This window comes from Onychostoma macrolepis, chromosome 25 (assembly GCF_012432095.1).
Source record: "Onychostoma macrolepis isolate SWU-2019 chromosome 25, ASM1243209v1, whole genome shotgun sequence".
In the NCBI taxonomy this organism is placed as follows: Eukaryota; Metazoa; Chordata; class Actinopteri; order Cypriniformes; family Cyprinidae; genus Onychostoma; species Onychostoma macrolepis.
The window spans coordinates 23,001,456-23,018,676 of NC_081179.1; the positions used below are offsets into that span (position 1 = coordinate 23,001,456).

Here is a 17,221-nt window from a genome sequence, read left to right on the forward strand (position 1 = left end):
TATATATATATATATATATATATATATATATATATATATATATATATATATATATACACACTTACTTTGTCTCCCAGAATTCTAGCCATTACACCCTTGATCTAATAAAGGCACCCGTAGCCTTGTATGTATAGATGTTATCTAATTCTTCTTTTAAGTTGTATAGTTTTACTTTAATCAAATTCTAAGAAAACAAAAAAAATATGATAATTCAATTTAAAATGGAGGTATACCTTAAATATTTTGCCTTTGCCAACGGTTTATTAAATCGAAAATAAGAGCGACCCTTAACATCATAAATGCATCAGATTGGTTCATTGTGTTACAATGTTTTAGTGTGGAGCTTGAAAATGAGGTAATAACATCACAGATGGGCTTTAACAATTATAACTGTTTGAAAAATGTTATTAAAACACCCCAACTGAGCAAGCCAGAGGCGACAGCGGCAAGGAACCAAAACTCCCTCCGAGACAGAATGGAGAAAAACCCTTGGGAGAAACCAGGCTCAGTCGGGGTCAGTTCTCCTCTGACCAGACGAAACCCGCAGTTCAGTTCCAACCGCAGCCATGTCAGACTGTGTAAAGGGCTTTTCTGATTCCGTGGTCACGTCGATGGAGCATTTTAATTTATAATTTAATGTATGTGTTATATTTGTGTTTTATTCATTATTTGAAGTTTTCATTTATATGATTTATTCATTTGCTATAATTATAATGTATAGTTTAATGCATTTGTTTCTCGGTCTATTTTTATAATATATATATATTTGTTTGCTTATAATTTTTATTTATGGTTTAATTTAATATATTTTTGTTGTGTGCATATATCATACTATTTATTTTAAAATGCATAAATTCACATTATTTCTTATTTACATGTAATGCGGGCATTCCTAAACGTTTTGCCATATAAACCTTATTCGCCAAATATAGTTTAAGTATATACAGTACTTTAAGTACGCCTGATATTTAAAAATAAATATTTCAATAATTAAGTATCATATTTGCATGTTCACGGTTTCTTTGATGTTGATTAATGGTCACATGGCATGGAGGAGGTAAATAAAAATATTTCATCTTTTTTTTTTTGTAAGTGTTTTATTTTAATTACTATTTTAAAACAGTGCCTGCGTCCCAATGTGCATACTATCCATCCTAAATTCTATGTGATAGTAGTAATTTTCAATACTATTTAGGGCAGATAGGGTGGATAGTATGCACATTGGGGTGCAGGGAATGTCTATAGCAATACAAAGACTGTTCACTCCTATACTTATGAATGGGAGAAACTGCAACACACAATATGGAGGAATAGTCCCACCTTCTAAATGAAAGAGCCAATCGCTGATTGGAAAAGTCATTGCGTCACTTCAGCGCCTGTTAGAATCTCCGGTTCCCATAGAAACCTGAGGCTAGACGCATTATGACTGTGCATGTGCATTGGTCTAGCCTGAAAAATTAGCTTTTTAAGAAACAACATTCACGGGGCAATTAATTTTGATTTTTGTTGCTGATTTGATGTATGTAATTTAATTGTGAGTTCAGCAAGCAGTTTTTGAGATTTCAGGATTCCCCCATTCATAGGACTTGGTCTTGTATGAGCTGCCCGGAGGCATTGCAAAGGGTCGCCGAGTGAAGAGACTTTCCTTGAAAGGGACTTTTTTTGAAAATGTTGTGTTAATATGTAATCATGTAATCCATAAAAAGTAACTGTAGTTTGATTATGAGTATTTTCAAATGCAATTTACTGTAATTACATGTACTTAATTTTTGCAATCTGATTACGTAATCCAGATTACATATAATCAATTACTAGCCGTCTCTGAATGTCCCTCAGCTGTCATTATATGTATGCTCACATGACATGAATTTGTGAAAATAACATATATGCTTTCATAATTTATCATTTTATATTATTAAAAACAAAAAACATCCGTTTTATATTTTTTGTCAATTACACTTTGAAAACAGAAAATATGTGAAATTAGTGAATGTGAAGTCCATCACAGTCACAAAAATCACTACCAGATGCACAAGCAAAACAATTGGTGGAGAGAAGGGTCTGCTGTTGAATATAATTGGTTTTTAAACCAGTTTTGAAATGAAAACTATTGACTGGTTGGCTGATCATGGGAGTTGTCGTTGTCGGGCATGCGAGTGTTGTAGTGGCCTCTACAGCTTAAGAGTCCTATAAAGTTGCTATAGAGCTCTTGACCAGATAGATGAAGGTACAAAAGTGCTGGCAGTACATTCATGTTTTAAATTATCAAGCTAAAAAGTACAATTAAAACAAATGTTTAATTGCTTATGTCAAGCCATACATTTACACCTCTTCTGTTTTACAAATGATAAACCTGATAAACAAAATAAATGTATGCACATAATCCATATTTTCCTTTACTGTTACAACCCACCTGGTAGCAAAATATAACAACACTAAATTGAATCAGTTTAGGAATAAACCATTTTAACCGTGCTACAGGGAAGCTAACAATGTATAATCTGAATTAAGTTAAGTCATCGGGCACCAATTATCTAAATACAGGGAATCTTTGTTAGGTTTTGGAATTAAAGTAATTAGCTTCTGCTTCATGGACTCAGTCAATTCCCCTTTCTGTACAGTCTTTGAACACTTCTAAAACAAACTCTTTTATGTCTTGCCAAGAGCTCCAAGGGCAGTCCATCTGGACCTGGACTTTTATTAAGGGGGGTTTATGAATAATAACATCCAACTCTTCCACTGACAAATCCATTTCACAAGAAGACATATTATCATCACTAACAACAGGTGTGGATGCCTGAACCCTCTCAAAAAAGCTATCAGAAAATTGAGGCTTAAATGTCCATCGTAGAGTTGTGAATATAAAACTGGAAACAAAATTAGAAACTCTTTTAACTATTTATTTTCTAAGTTAAATATATATATATATATATATATATATATATATATATATATATATATATACACACTTACTTTGTCTCCCAGAATTCTAGCCATTACACCCTTGATCTAATAAAGGCACCCGTAGCCTTGTATGTATAGATGTTATCTAATTCTTCTTTTAAGTTCTTTAGTTTTACTTTAATCAAATTCTAAGAAAACAAAAAAATATGATAATTCAATTTAAAATGGAGGTATACCTTAAATATTTTGCCTTTGCCAACGGTTTATTAAATCGAAAATAAGAGCGACCCTTAACATCATAAATGCATCAGATTGGTTCATTGTGTTACAATGTTTTAGTGTGGAGCTTGAAAATGAGGTAATAACATCACAGATGGGCTTTAACAATTATAACTGTTTGAAAAATGTTATTAAAACACCCCCAACTGAGCAAGCCAGAGGCGACAGCAGCAAGGAACCAAAACTCCCTCCGAGACAGAATGGAGAAAAAACCCTTGGGAGAAACCAGGCTCAGTCGGGGGTCAGTTCTCCTCTGACCAGACGAAACCCGCAGTTCAGTTCCAACCGCAGCCATGTCAGACTGTGTAAAGGGCTTTTCTGATTCCCGTGGTCACGTCCCGATGGAGCATTTTAATTTATAATTTAATGTATGTGTTATATTTGTGTTTTATTCATTATTTGAAGTTTTTCATTTATATGATTTATTCATTTGCTATAATTATAATGTATAGTTTAATGCATTTGTTTCTCGGTCTATTTTTATAATATATATATATTTGTTTGCTTATAATTTTTATTTATGGTTTAATTTAATATATTTTTGTTGTATGCATATATCATACTATTTATTTTAAAATGCATTTATTCATTTTTCATATTTGTATATTGTTTTAATTAATTTTGAATGTTTAAATGTATTATATTTCTATTTTTATATTGTTGCAATTTCTGTCAATAATAGTATTATGCAGTTAGGTATTTTATTACAATATCATATCACCAAATAAGACTCAGTTACATGACATTTTAAGACCGACTCATTTCACCATCATGTGAATTTGTCTTTTAAAGAGAAAGTGGGTGGCTCTAAAAAGAGCCTTTGGAGTTTTCATTAATCAGACTGCTTCAGTTTATTTGGTCACCAAACTCTTGATGGAAATCCTGATGCGGGAGTTGTTCTTCTCCACATCGTAGCCGCCCGCAGACAGAGCCTTCTTCAGGGCGGCGAGGGACACGCCGCTTCTCTCCTTGGAGGCGGACACAGTCTTGACGATGAGGTCCCTGACGTTCGGGCCCGTTTTCTTGGGCTTAGACGCCGATTTCTTTTTGGGAGCCATAGCCGGCGGAGCGGCGGCAGCTGGAGCGGTCTCGGCCATGGCTTCAGATGTTTACACGTCGATAAACGGAATACAATCAACTGCACAAAACGCTTCCAGTACAAGAGAAAGTGGCACGGCAGCGCCGCGAAACTTAACTGCCACATGAGAACCGTGTAGACTCTACACCCCCCCCCCCCCCCCCAGGGCTACTGAGCAACATTTTCTCCGTTTAAACCATAGACTGTAAAAAAACACAGCGAAACAAATGTACCTAAATATCTTTGTAGTGCACATCACAAGTAAAGATACTGCGTGGCATATCCTCCCCAATTTCATGTTTCTTTTTTTTTTTTTTTGGGTGGCATTAATTTTCTTCTAAAATGTAATTTGTTCTATTGATAAAATCCCAGTAAAAGCTTCAATAAGCAGGCACTGCTGACTTGGCAGTTAATCTATAAGCACAATTTTACATTACTAAGGTATTTTCTGTGGAATAACATATATCATGTATAAAAACAAATTAATTGATTTGCAAAAATATTTAATCAGTCTTGGAATAATTGCTGTTAGTCGGCTGACTAATGGCCATGGTTTGCTTGTCATACTCAGAAGAATTATGTGCCATGCTCAACAGTCTTTTGGTCATCTAAATATGAAAACATTGAATGAAAGGAAGTGTGGTCAATAAATACGTTTTTTTTTTTTTTTTTTTTGAGTAATAAAGTAATAGGTATCATTTAAAATAATACAGAACTTTGTTAAAGAGTTATTTTAAAGAACTGGATAGAGAAAACTCTGACCTTTGTGGTGGTGTTAAATAATCTGTGATTATTCTTTTATTATATTTTGGACATACATCTCTATCTTCATTTCAATGATGTTTGGAACAGCAAACAATAAAAACTGAAATTAATTATGTCATATGTGTTTTTGTGTAAGATACTATTGATTCTAAAAGTACAATTTATTTTCTTACGCGATTGATTATTTTACTTGGGAAATATCATATGCATGTAAAGAAATTGGCTAAGGCTATAAGCCAAATTAAACAATATGGTACTACTTGGAAACAAAGCTATAAAAGACTTATGAAGCACTATGTCACTATCATTTGGTGAATTAAATCTTTTACATTTTTACCTCTGGCATATCTATTTTTCAGAATCAGAATGAATTTTATTCACCAAGTGTGTGCAAACCCACAAGGAATTTGTGTTTTTTAGGAGCTTTTATATACATACATATATGACATGAGAACAAAAAGAACAATCAAATAAGACTAAGGAGAAAATATAATAATAATAGCAACAATAATAATAATAATAATGTGGTATACATCTGGAAGAACAGATTTATGTACAAAGTTGTGCATTATTAACTTTATAGACAGCTGTATAAATAAAAATGTATTTAAGTAATACTTGAGAGAGGTATATACAGGTGCTGGTCATATAATTAGAATATCATCAGAAAGTTGATTTATTTCACTAATTCCATTCAAAAAGTGAAACTTGTATATTATATTCATTCATTATACACAGACTGTTATATGTCAAATGTTTATTTATTTTAATTTTGATGATTATAACTGACAACTAAGGAAAATCCCAAATTCAGTATCTCAAAATTAGAATATTACTTAAGACCAATACAAAGAAAGGATTTTTAGAAATCTTGGCCAACTGAAAAGTATGTACAGCACTCAATACTTAGTTGGGGCTCCTTTTGCCTGAATTACTGCAGCAATGCGGCGTGGCATGGAGTCGATCAGTCTGTGGCACTGCTCAGGTGTTATGAGAGCCCAGGTTGCTCTGATAGTGGCCTTCAGCTCTTCTGCATTGTTGGGTCTGGCATATCGCATCTTCCTCTTCACAACACCCCATAGATTTTCTATGGGGTTAAGGTCAGGCGAGTTTGCTGGCCAATTAAGAACAGGGGGATACCATGGTCCTTAAACCAGATACTGGTTGCTTTGGCACTGTGTGCAGGTGCCAAGTCCTGTTGGAAAATGAAATCTGCATCTCCATGAAGTTGGTCAGCAGCAGGAAGCATGAAGTGCTCTAAAATTTCCTGGTAGACGGCTGTGTTGACCTTGGACCTCAGAAAACACAGTGGACCAACACCAGCAGATGACATGGCAGCCCAAACCATCACTGACTGTGGAAACTTCACACTGGACTTCAAGCAACGTGGATTGTGTGCCTCTCCTCTCTTCCTCCAGACTCTGGGACCCTGATTTCAAAAGGTAATGCAAAAATTTACTTTCATCAGAGAACATCACTTTGGACCACTCAGCAGCAGTCCAGTCCTTTTTGTCTTTAGCCCAGGCGAGATGCTTCTGACGCTGTCTGCTGTTCAAGAGTGGCTTGACACAAGGAATGCGACAGCTGAAACCCATGTCTTGCATACGTCTGTGCGTAGTGGTTCTTGAAGCACTGACTCCAGCTGCAGTCCACTCTTTGTGAATCTCCCCCACATTTTTGAATGGGTTTTGTTTCACAATCCTCTCCAGGGTGCGGTTATCCCTATTGCTTGTACAATTTTTTTCTACCACATCTTTTCCTTCCCTTCGCCTCTCTATTAATGTGCTTGGACACAGAGCTCTGTGAACAGCCAGCCTCTTTTGCAACGACCTTTTGTGTCTTGCCCTCCTTGTGCAACATGTCAATGGTCGTCTTTTGGACAACTGTCAAGTCAGCAGTCTTCCCCATGATTGTGTAGCCTACAGAACTAGACCGAGAGACCATTTAAAGGCCTTTGCAGGTGTTTTGAGTTAATTAGCTGATTAGAGTGTGGCACCAGGTGTCTTCAATATTGAACCTTTTCACAATATTCTAATTTTCTAAGATACTGAATTTGGGATTTTCCTTAGTTGTCAGTTATAATCATCAAAATTAAAGTCAAGTCACCTTTATTTATATAGTGCTTTTAACAATACAGATTGTGTCAAAGCACTTAACAGTATCAAATTAGAGGATAGAGTGTCAGTAATGTATAATGATAAGATTAAACACTCAATTTTCAGTTAAAGGCATTTCATTATTGAATTCAGAGATGTCATTGTCTAGCTCAGTTTAGTTTAAATAGTATCTGTGCAATCAAATCGGCGATAATCACTAGAAATTAAGTGTCCCCAACTGAGCAAGCCAGAGGCGACAGCGGCAAGGAACCAAAACTCCCTCCGAGACAGAATGGAGAAAAAAACCTTGGGAGAAACCAGGCTCAGTTGGGGGGCCAGTTCTCCTCTGGCCAGACGAAACCCGCAGTTCAAAAGTTTATATTTCTATTTTAATTTTGTTGCAATTTCTAACAATAGTAGTATTATGTAGTTAGGTATTTTATTATATTTTAATTATTTTGTTATATTTTTTTAATTTTATTGTATTTTAATCGAGGTCTTCACTGGGGATATGTCTCTGGGGGTCATCTGGGTGTCCTGGTCTCCGCTGACGGTCAGGGCTGCAGACATCATCTCTTGGTGCTGATCCACCATCTGATCGGATACGGACTGAGAAACAAAATAGGAAAGAAACAGACAAATATTAGCGTAGATGCCATTCTACTTACGATGTATAACGAGTACATCGTGTGTTATGGGGAGTGTTCCCGGTTCTGGTTGATCTAATTAATGCAGCCTAACAATCCTTTAACGGATTTGAATAATAGAAGCGTATTAATGTGTTATGTGTAAGCCAGGCTAAAGAGATGGGTCTTTAATCTAGATTTAAACTGACAGAGTGTGTCTGCCTCCCGAACAGTGTTAGGTAGACTGTTCCAGAGTTTGGGTGCTAAATAGGAATAGGATCTGCCGCCCGCAGTCGATTTTGATATTCTAGGTATTATCAAACGGCCAGAGTTTTGAGAACGCAGCGGACGTGGAGGACTATAATGTGATAAGAGCTTGCTCAAGTACTGAGGAGCTAAACCATTCAGGGCTTTATAAGTAATTAACAAGATTTTTAAATCTATCCGATGTTTGATAGGGAGCCAGTGCAGTGTTGACAGAACCGGGCTAATATGGTCATATTTACTGATTCTAGTAAGGACTCTAGTTGCTGCATTTTGGACCAACTGTAGTTTGTTGATCAAGCGTGCAGAACAACCACCCAATAAAGCATTACAATAGTCTAACCTTGAGGTCATAAACGCATGAACTAACATTTCTGCATTTGACTTTGAGAGCATAGGTCTCAATTTAGATATGCTTTTGAGATGAAAAAATGCAGTTTTACAGATGCTAGAAACATGGCTTTCAAATGAAAGATTGCTATCAAACAGCACACCTAGGTTCCTGACTGATGAAGAAGAATTGACAGAAGCAGCCGTCAAGTAAGTTATTACATGTGGGGTTTTTAGGTCCGATAATTAACACCTCTGTTTTTTCAGAAGTTAGCAGTAAAAAATTACTCGTCATCCAGTTTTTTATATCGACTATGCATTCCGTTAGTTTCTCAATTTGGTGTGTTTCACCGGGCCGCGAAGAAATATAGAGCTGAGTATCATCAGCATAACAGTGAAAGCTAACACCATGTCTCCTGATAATATCTCCCAAGGGTAACATGTAAAGCGTGAAAAGTAACGGCCCTAGTACTGAGCCTTGAGGTTCTCCATACTGCACTTGTGATCGATATGATACCTCTTCATTCACTGCTACGAACTGATGGCGGTCAGATAAGTACGATTTGAACCATGCTAAGGCGCTTCCACGAATGCCAACAAAGTTTTGTAGTCTATTCAAAAGAATGTTGTGGTCGATAGTGTCGAACACAGCGCTAAGATCCAGTAGAACTAATAAAGAGATACAACCACGATCAGATGATAGAAGCAGGTCATTTGTAACTCTAATGAGAGCAGTCTCAGTACTATGATACGATCTAAATCCTGACTGGAATTCCTCACAGATATCATTAAAAGAAATAAACATTTCAAATATATCAGTCTGCGTGTAGTGAATGAATATAATACACAAGTTTCACTTTTTGAATGGAATTAGTGAAATAAATCAACTTTTTGTTGATATTCTAAATATATGACCAGCACCTGTATATATACTTAACTTGAAACAAAGATATTGCATACCTTATCCATTATTTTATTTTTCAAAATATCGCCTCTGTGGTTGAACGGGTTACAGAAAAAGTGAATAATTTTCTGGCTACTGCTTTTCATGCTTCATTAGGTCTGTTGTTGAAATACAATTTTTTTTTTTTTTTTTTTTACACTACAGAGTAAACATCTTTCCATAGAGTGCACAGCCAGTAAAAATTTGGGATTTTAAATTAAGGTTTGTTAAGTGGGGCTAATTTTCTTTTAGAGTGAGAGTACATCCATGAAACGGCATTATTTGGATAGAGTTATAGAAGCGACTAGCATTACTGTATAAAAACTTTGTAAACTCTTTCAGCGATGTGATGGGTGGCTCTTAAAAGAGCCTTTGAGTCTCGGGGACTGGAGCGGAGCTCTACTTGGAGCTGGTGTACTTGGTGACGGCCTTGGTGCCCTCAGACACGGCGTGTTTGGCCAGCTCTCCGGGCAGCAGCAGACGCACGGCGGTCTGGATCTCTCTCGATGTGATGGTGGAGCGCTTGTTGTAGTGAGCGAGACGAGACGATTCACCGGCGATGCGCTCGAAGATGTCGTTGACGAAAGAGTTCATGATCCCCATCGCCTTAGAAGAGATCCCGGTGTCAGGATGAACCTGCTTCAGCACTTTGTACACGTAGATAGCGTAGCTCTCCTTCCTGGTCTTTCTGCGCTTCTTTCCTCCTTTAGCGGCGGTCTTAGTGACGGCCTTCTTGGAGCCCTTCTTAGGCGCAGACTTCGCTGGTTCAGGCATGATGAAGATGATGCTTACGAATCAACAACTTGAACGAGTCAGACAGAGATATTTATTGACTCGTCTATGCTAATTTTCAAGGAGGTATGCAGTTTTCTGATTGCGTATTTTCATAGACCAAACCCATAAAGTCGTATGTGATTGGACAACTCGAAATATCACGAGCGGAACGAGGGCCAATCACAGGCGGTGAATTGTTAGCTCCACCCACCGCTCCGTGTTTGAACGACATCCGTTTATATGAAGAAATTTCCTTTTTCAATTCCCGCTCTTTTTGTTTTATACAAGAAAACAAATGGGTCTAAAACATCATGATGTATTTTTAAACCCCTTAATATAATCCTTAAGAGAATTTGGAGAAAGAAGAGCAATGACGATTAGATACTTTATTTTTCTCTGCTGTCCTGCCAGTTTCACTTCTGCTCGAACTTAAATATCATTCTTCTCTGATTGTATTTTCCCTTTATTTGGTAAACCACTTAAATTCAAAGAAAACGCTAAACAAACAAATTAAATGTCACATCAAGCATTAAATCAGTAGTTCTCCATTCCTCGTAAATAAACAATTATAACGAAATTACCTCTACTTAATTTGTTTACTTAAACATGGCAAGACATATTTATGAGTTTCGCATAATGGTTTTGACGATTTGTGAATTAAAATTTATGAAATTGCACTTAGCTAATATATACACACATGTATATTAGAAGTATGGTATACTTTGTTTTATTTACTTAGAGAATTGTGTCATTGCGAAACAGTGTTTAAACTTTTGCCTCTGCGTGTGTGTTTGTTTGTGTGTACCCGTTTTTCTATTCGGGTGGGGACTTAAGCCTGAATACAGACTCATGGGACGTGTCACAGTGGAGACCTAAATTGAGGTCCCCACGGGCAAACAAACCAATAAAATCACACACACAATCAAGTTATTTTGAAAATCTAAGAATGCTGAACGTTTCCTGTAAGAGTTAGGTTCAGGTGTAGGGCAATAGATACGGTATGTACAGTAGAAACAGCATTGCCGCCTATGGAGACTCCCCACAAGGATAGCAAACCAGACGCGTGTGTGTGCGCGAGTTACAAAAAAATAAAGTTGAATCAACGAATAAAAACATGATCCAAACAAAGTCCCTGAAGTGATTAAAGTGTTACTTCCTACTAAACGTTACAGCGGAAATTCTCTCGTTCAGTGTAATTTTGGTGGCTCTTAAAAGAGCCTTTGGGGTTTAATGCGGGTTATGCAGCGGCGGGTTTAAGCGCGCTCTCCACGGATGCGGCGGGCCAGCTGGATGTCTTTGGGCATGATGGTGACTCTCTTGGCGTGGATGGCGCACAGGTTGGTGTCCTCAAACAGACCGACCAAATAAGCCTCGCTGGCCTCCTGCAGGGCCATGACAGCGGAGCTCTGGAAGCGCAGGTCCGTCTTGAAGTCCTGAGCGATTTCTCGCACCAGACGCTGGAAGGGCAGCTTGCGGATCAGCAGCTCGGTGGACTTCTGATAGCGACGGATCTCTCGCAGAGCCACGGTGCCGGGCCTGTAGCGGTGAGGCTTCTTGACGCCGCCGGTGGCCGGAGCGCTCTTACGGGCGGCTTTGGTCGCGAGCTGCTTCCTCGGGGCTTTGCCGCCGGTGGATTTACGAGCCGTCTGCTTGGTTCTTGCCATCGCTGCGATGTACTTCTTTCTGCGTACGTAGAAAATGATGCTCTGTCTTATACTCGCCTGCTTTTATAGCATCATACGGACACGAGCTTATGGTGTCATAAAGGTGCGGAGGCTTGTGATTGGCTGATGTGTGACGTCAGCGCGCGACTGCTAGCCAATGACTGCGCAGCTTCTGTTTTCAAACGGGGCTGTTTGTGTTTCCCGCTCAAAATGCTTTATTACTTTTTATGGCAAAGTCCCTTTCAAGAATTTATTATAGTCTTTGTTTACGCATCAAACACACACTCCACTGACACTCTTTACAGGTTTCATAGTAACGCTTTATTCATTAAGAAACATTCATTTTTTTCTTTGGTTTAAATGGTTGTGTAAAATTAGTGTTCGGCTGTTAATATTCGCAATTACCCACACACAATAGTTATTTGGTTGAGAACCTCCATTTAAAAAAAATATATATATATATATATATATATATACACACACACACACACACATACACACGTATGGCATGTCGTTACTGATGAAACAAACTTAACAGAAAAGCGCTCTCTGATAGATAAAAGTGGGTGGCTCTGAAAAGAGCCTTTGGGTTTCAGTAACGATCTTAAATCGGTTTATTTGGTTTTGGCGGGTTTCTCGGTCTTCTTGGGCAGCAGCACGGCCTGGATGTTGGGCAGCACGCCGCCCTGAGCGATGGTCACTCGGCCCAGGAGTTTGTTCAGCTCCTCGTCGTTGCGCACCGCCAGCTGCAGGTGACGGGGGATGATACGGGTCTTCTTGTTGTCCCGAGCGGCGTTTCCAGCCAACTCCAGGATCTCAGCCGTCAGATACTCGAGCACAGCGGCCAGATAAACCGGAGCACCGGCACCGACGCGCTCGGCATAGTTTCCTTTACGGAGAAGCCTGTGAACACGACCGACGGGGAACTGCAGCCCTGCTCTGGAGGAGCGAGTCTTAGCCTTCGCTCTGGTCTTACCACCGGTTTTGCCTCTTCCACTCATTGTTCAATGTTCGTATAGCAAAAATGATAAGTCCACGAACCCGCTCTACTGGTTTTAAACGAACCTGCCAGTCGCCCATTGGTTTAGAGCCTTGTAAGATTTTAAACCAATCACTGAACTTCCCTCCAACACCCACCGCCAAAGCCACACCTCCACAGCCTGCATTCGGATTGAAACTCATTACAGAAAACATTGAAGAAATTGTGATTGGGGGGTTGAATAAGTTTATATAAAAAAAAAAAGGCAATATTATTCTTTACCTAATTAAATTTAGATTGGTGATCCATTAAAGCTGTTCGTATTAATAAACGTGAATAACTGTTTTTTTCTAAATTCAGCCAACATGTAAAACACAGTGGAGGTAAACACATAATATTACAATAATTTAAGTTAAGAACTGAACTGCACGTTTGCTCTTTCTGTAGTTTGTGGGTGGCTCTGAAAAGAGCCGTTGGGGAATAAAACAGTAAATGTTTACTTCTTCTTGGGAGCTGCCTTTTTAGGCTTTGCAGCTTTAGGCTTTGCAGCTTTAGGCTTGGCCGCCTTGGGTTTGGCAGTCTTGGCTTTTTTGGGGCTCTTGGCTGCTTTCTTGGGCGCTGCCGGCTTCTTTGCCTTCTTGGGGCTCTTCGTCGCCTTCTTAGCGGCTGCAGCGGCGGGTTTCTTGGCCTTCTTGGGCGATTTCTTAGCGGCGGGCTTCTTTGCCGCTGCGCTCTTTGGCTTCTTGGCAGCAGCGGGTTTCTTGGCCGCGGGCTTCTTGGCTTTAGGAGCTGCTTTCTTGGCCGGCTTCTTCTTGGTCTCGGTCTTGTTGAGCTTGAAGGAGCCGGAGGCGCCGGTCCCTTTGACCTGCACCAGGGTGCCTTTAGTCACCAGGCTCTTGATGGCGAGCTTGACGCGGGAGTTCTTCTTCTCCACGTCGTAGCCGCCGGCGGCGAGAGCTTTCTTCAGCGCGGCGAGGGACACGCCGCTCCTCTCCTTGGACGCGGACACGGCTTTGACGATCAGTTCACCGACGCCTGGACCTGCTTTCTTGGCTTTAGCAGCAGTCTTCTTCTTGGGCGCTTTGGCCGGCGGAGCGGCAGGAGCCGGGGCTGGAGCGGTTTCTGCCATTGATACGAGCGGATTTACAGACAGTCTATCAGACACTGAGTTCAAAGATGAGTGTCGCTCGAGCAGCGCTGCGCTCTTAAACAACACATGAGAACCTTATAGACTCAACCCGCCGCTCTGTGTCTGCGCGCCTCTGCGAGATCCTCGCGTTTGTGCTTTCTTCTCCTACATTGAAGGGCAAAACTCGAGTAGTAAAACAGTTTGACGCAGTAAAAACCAAGCGAACACCAAGCAGAGGCTCTTGGCTTTCGTTGGAGACTAAAATACGCGGCGAGGAAATGTTTGTTTTGCCCCGGTCAGATCAAACTCAAGGTGAGCATCAGCCACGGAACAAAGCCGCGTGTAAATCTAATGCCTTGTTTAAGTGGGAAAGTTGATAAAAGATTAAAATCGTCATCTGTGTGTTTCAGAAACAGTTTGAAAGTCAATATAATGTAATGAACATCAGTGAAGGGCGTGTGCAGTGTTTCATACAGCTGTTGTTTTGGGCAGCTTGAAGCACAAACATCCGGAAGCTTCGAGTCTGTGACTCATGTCTGGTCAGCAGACGATCTATAATAATAATCAGGGGTGCACAACAATGAAGTACATTTACTTGAGCATTGTTGATGAATTAAACAATGTAGTGGAGTGAAAGTGCGATATTTGTCTTTTAAATGTAGTGAAGTTATAAAGTTTTAAATGTACAATACTCAAGTAAATGTATTTCATTGCTGTGCACCTCTGATTGCGTTTATAGATCACACTTTTGGAGTATATGTACTTTACTTGCATTTACATTTAGTCATTTAGCAGACGCTTTTTTTCTGGAAACTTTTAAGACTTTATAACTTCACTATATTTCAAAGACAAATATCGTACTTTCACTCCTCTACATTTAAAGTCATCAACCTAGAAAGTCTATGTAGCAGCTTTGGAAGTGATTTTTAATATTTTTATTTTTATTCTTCTCTAAAATGTGGTGTTTTTTGTTTTGTTTTTTTGACAGCCTATCAGTAATCACTCTTCTAGGTTACTTGAAGTGATTTCCCAGCATTCTTTGTAACACTCACCAGTAGCAAATGTGACATTTATTTACAACAATTCAATAATAAGTTAATACTGTGGTATATATTAAACACAATATTGTATTGATTTTGTAAAGTTGTATAAATTAATATTAATATGAATGTATAAATTGTATAAACCTATAAAGCCTCAGAATAACTGCTGTGTGTCTCCTAACAAAACAGCAGCACTGCACAGACTGCACTCAGAGCAATTATGTCAAATAAAACTTGCTGTTTTGCTTTTTGTTGTTGTTGTTGTTAAAGCAGTGTTGCTCTTGTAAAATTTTATAGCTTTAGTTGTGCTGATGGGTTTTAAAGCAGGTTTGATTTTTTTATTTTCAGTCTGTATTTACAGCAATTTCACTGTCCACTCAGTTTAAATATGGATTATTTTTGGGGTGTTAAATAAAATAGTTTGTTTTGTCTTTGTTTTATTTTGTTTTTGATGCAAAATCGAATCCACGTCAGAAGGTTGGGTGGAAGGAATATGCAAATTTATTTAAAAGTTTCTAAAAGGAGAACTGTAAATCCTAACTTGAAAATGAAACCTTGAACTTTAATAATCATATGCAATGACAGTGTCTTACAAATTAACTGTTAATTCAAATTTAGTTAAGATCCATTATAACTCAACCCAAACATATTTAGAACCATCTGAAAAGATTAAAATCAATCTGTAATTAATAAAAATAACCTGCAATGTGTAACGACCACCTGAAATTAATGTCAAAAATCTAAAGAGAATAAAAACCTTCACAAAAGATCTTACATTTTAGGTGCACCCGAACAATTAGAGTGAAGCCAGAAGAGAACAAAACGAAGAAGAAGAAGTAAGTAAGGGTGTGGTGCACTCTCCTCTCTGTAAGATCAGATATGCGTACTAAATGTACAAAGGGTCAATGTGCAAAACAAAGCTGTTTCTATGCATCAGAGGGGCAGAAAACACATGTAACATGTTCTAAAGTTCAATGACTACCTCATACATCGTGACCTTACAATAAGATTAGCTTGTGGTTTCTCACCCCACTTTCAGGGACCAAAACAGTCTCTCTATCTACCACTAGCCCGCTCTGCAAGTCTGGCAGCTTGTAAATGTAAAACCAGTCAGAGAGCAATAGTCTTTAAGCTCACTGTATGTTAAATATCCTTATTCAAAGACATAGAATCACAAAGGTGGATTACATAATTATAAAAAGTAATTTGGTTAATCATTGTTAATATATTGTTAATATTAAGACAACTCATGATAAATAATTCATAAAGCATTTCATAATACACAAGATATATCTGAATATGCAAATTCTCAAAAGTAGATTCACCAGTTTTGTTTTGTTTTGTCAACTCACTTGTTTCATTTCAATAAGTTTTTAACACTAAAAGCTTTTCACTCCAAAGATACTACAAGCCAGTCAGTGTATTCAGAAGGTGTATAGTAAGTTGCTTGAGAGGCATAAGGCATTATACAGCAATAATAAAACAGTGTGTTGACATAAAAAAAGTAATTTACTTTATACTTAAAGGGTTAGTTCACCCAAAAATGAAAATTACCCTGTTATTTACTCACCCTCAAGCCATGTGTATATGACTTTCTTCTTTCAGACGAATGTAGCATTTGGACTAATCAGACACACATTTATTCATTACATTTAATGAATAATTCAGCAATTCCACTCACTCAGCTGTGAGGGTCTATGGACCCTTCTCCCGAAAGAGCACCCTACAGGGCTCAGTTAGCAGGGAAACCATCTGATAAGACTGTTTTATTGCACAAAAGTATGTGAGATGTGAAGTGCAGTAAGAACGGACCCTTCTGAAACCAACGCAATGCCCATAAAAACAGAACTTCCCTCCTTGTCACTCCTTGACAAACCTTTCTACGGATAAACATGCATCCCAGGACATTGTGTGTACACTGTAAAAAATGATTGTGATTTTAACAGTAAAAAACTGTAAAATACCACAGTAATAACCTGTTAAATGATTAAGAGTAAGTTTCCTTACTATATACAGTGAATAACTGTAATAGATCTAACCTTTGTTTTCGAGAAAGTAGCCTCAGAGTCGACACTCATAGACTGTGTCTGAAACCACTCTCTACACCCTCATTCACTAGTCCTACATTACTTCACTATATAGTCCACTAGACAGAGTGATTGAGAACATATGAGTGAATTCAGACACTGATGAACACCTGCTGTTAACAAACACAATCACTGAAGGAAAGAACAAGAAACAAAACTACAACTGACATACAGCCACAGCCTTAAATGAAATCAACTGAAATAAAACAGCAGAGGATGATTAAACAACTCCACAAACAGCAGCTCCACTTATTACTAAC

At 38.4% G+C, this 17,221-nt stretch overlaps 5 protein-coding genes across 5 annotated transcripts; all 5 read right to left on the minus strand.

Annotated features, from left to right (window-relative positions):
- Nucleotides 1-4,034: 4,034 nt before the first annotated feature.
- LOC131534384 (histone H1-like) lies at nt 4,035-4,307 on the minus strand. The gene has a single exon (XM_058767216.1). The coding sequence runs from the start codon at nt 4,278-4,280 to the stop codon at nt 4,035-4,037; it is 246 nt and encodes an 81-aa protein (XP_058623199.1). The 5' UTR covers nt 4,281-4,307.
- Nucleotides 4,308-9,637: 5,330 nt separating this feature from the next.
- Nucleotides 9,638-10,069, minus strand: LOC131534369 (histone H2B-like). The gene has a single exon (XM_058767200.1). The coding sequence runs from the start codon at nt 10,057-10,059 to the stop codon at nt 9,685-9,687; it is 375 nt and encodes a 124-aa protein (XP_058623183.1). The 5' UTR covers nt 10,060-10,069; the 3' UTR covers nt 9,638-9,684.
- A 1,055-nt stretch (nt 10,070-11,124) lies between these two features.
- LOC131534341 (histone H3) lies at nt 11,125-11,742 on the minus strand. Its single transcript, XM_058767174.1, has one exon. It carries the CDS (start codon nt 11,721-11,723, stop codon nt 11,313-11,315), a length of 411 nt encoding a protein of 136 aa, XP_058623157.1. The 5' UTR covers nt 11,724-11,742; the 3' UTR covers nt 11,125-11,312.
- Nucleotides 11,743-12,282: 540 nt separating this feature from the next.
- On the minus strand, nt 12,283-12,757 carry LOC131534353 (histone H2A-like). The gene has a single exon (XM_058767185.1). The coding sequence runs from the start codon at nt 12,722-12,724 to the stop codon at nt 12,338-12,340; it is 387 nt and encodes a 128-aa protein (XP_058623168.1). The 5' UTR covers nt 12,725-12,757; the 3' UTR covers nt 12,283-12,337.
- A 411-nt stretch (nt 12,758-13,168) lies between these two features.
- LOC131534329 (histone H1-like) lies at nt 13,169-14,120 on the minus strand. The gene has a single exon (XM_058767162.1). It carries the CDS (start codon nt 13,829-13,831, stop codon nt 13,199-13,201), a length of 633 nt encoding a protein of 210 aa, XP_058623145.1. The 5' UTR covers nt 13,832-14,120; the 3' UTR covers nt 13,169-13,198.
- Between the last annotated feature and the right edge of the window lie 3,101 nt (nt 14,121-17,221).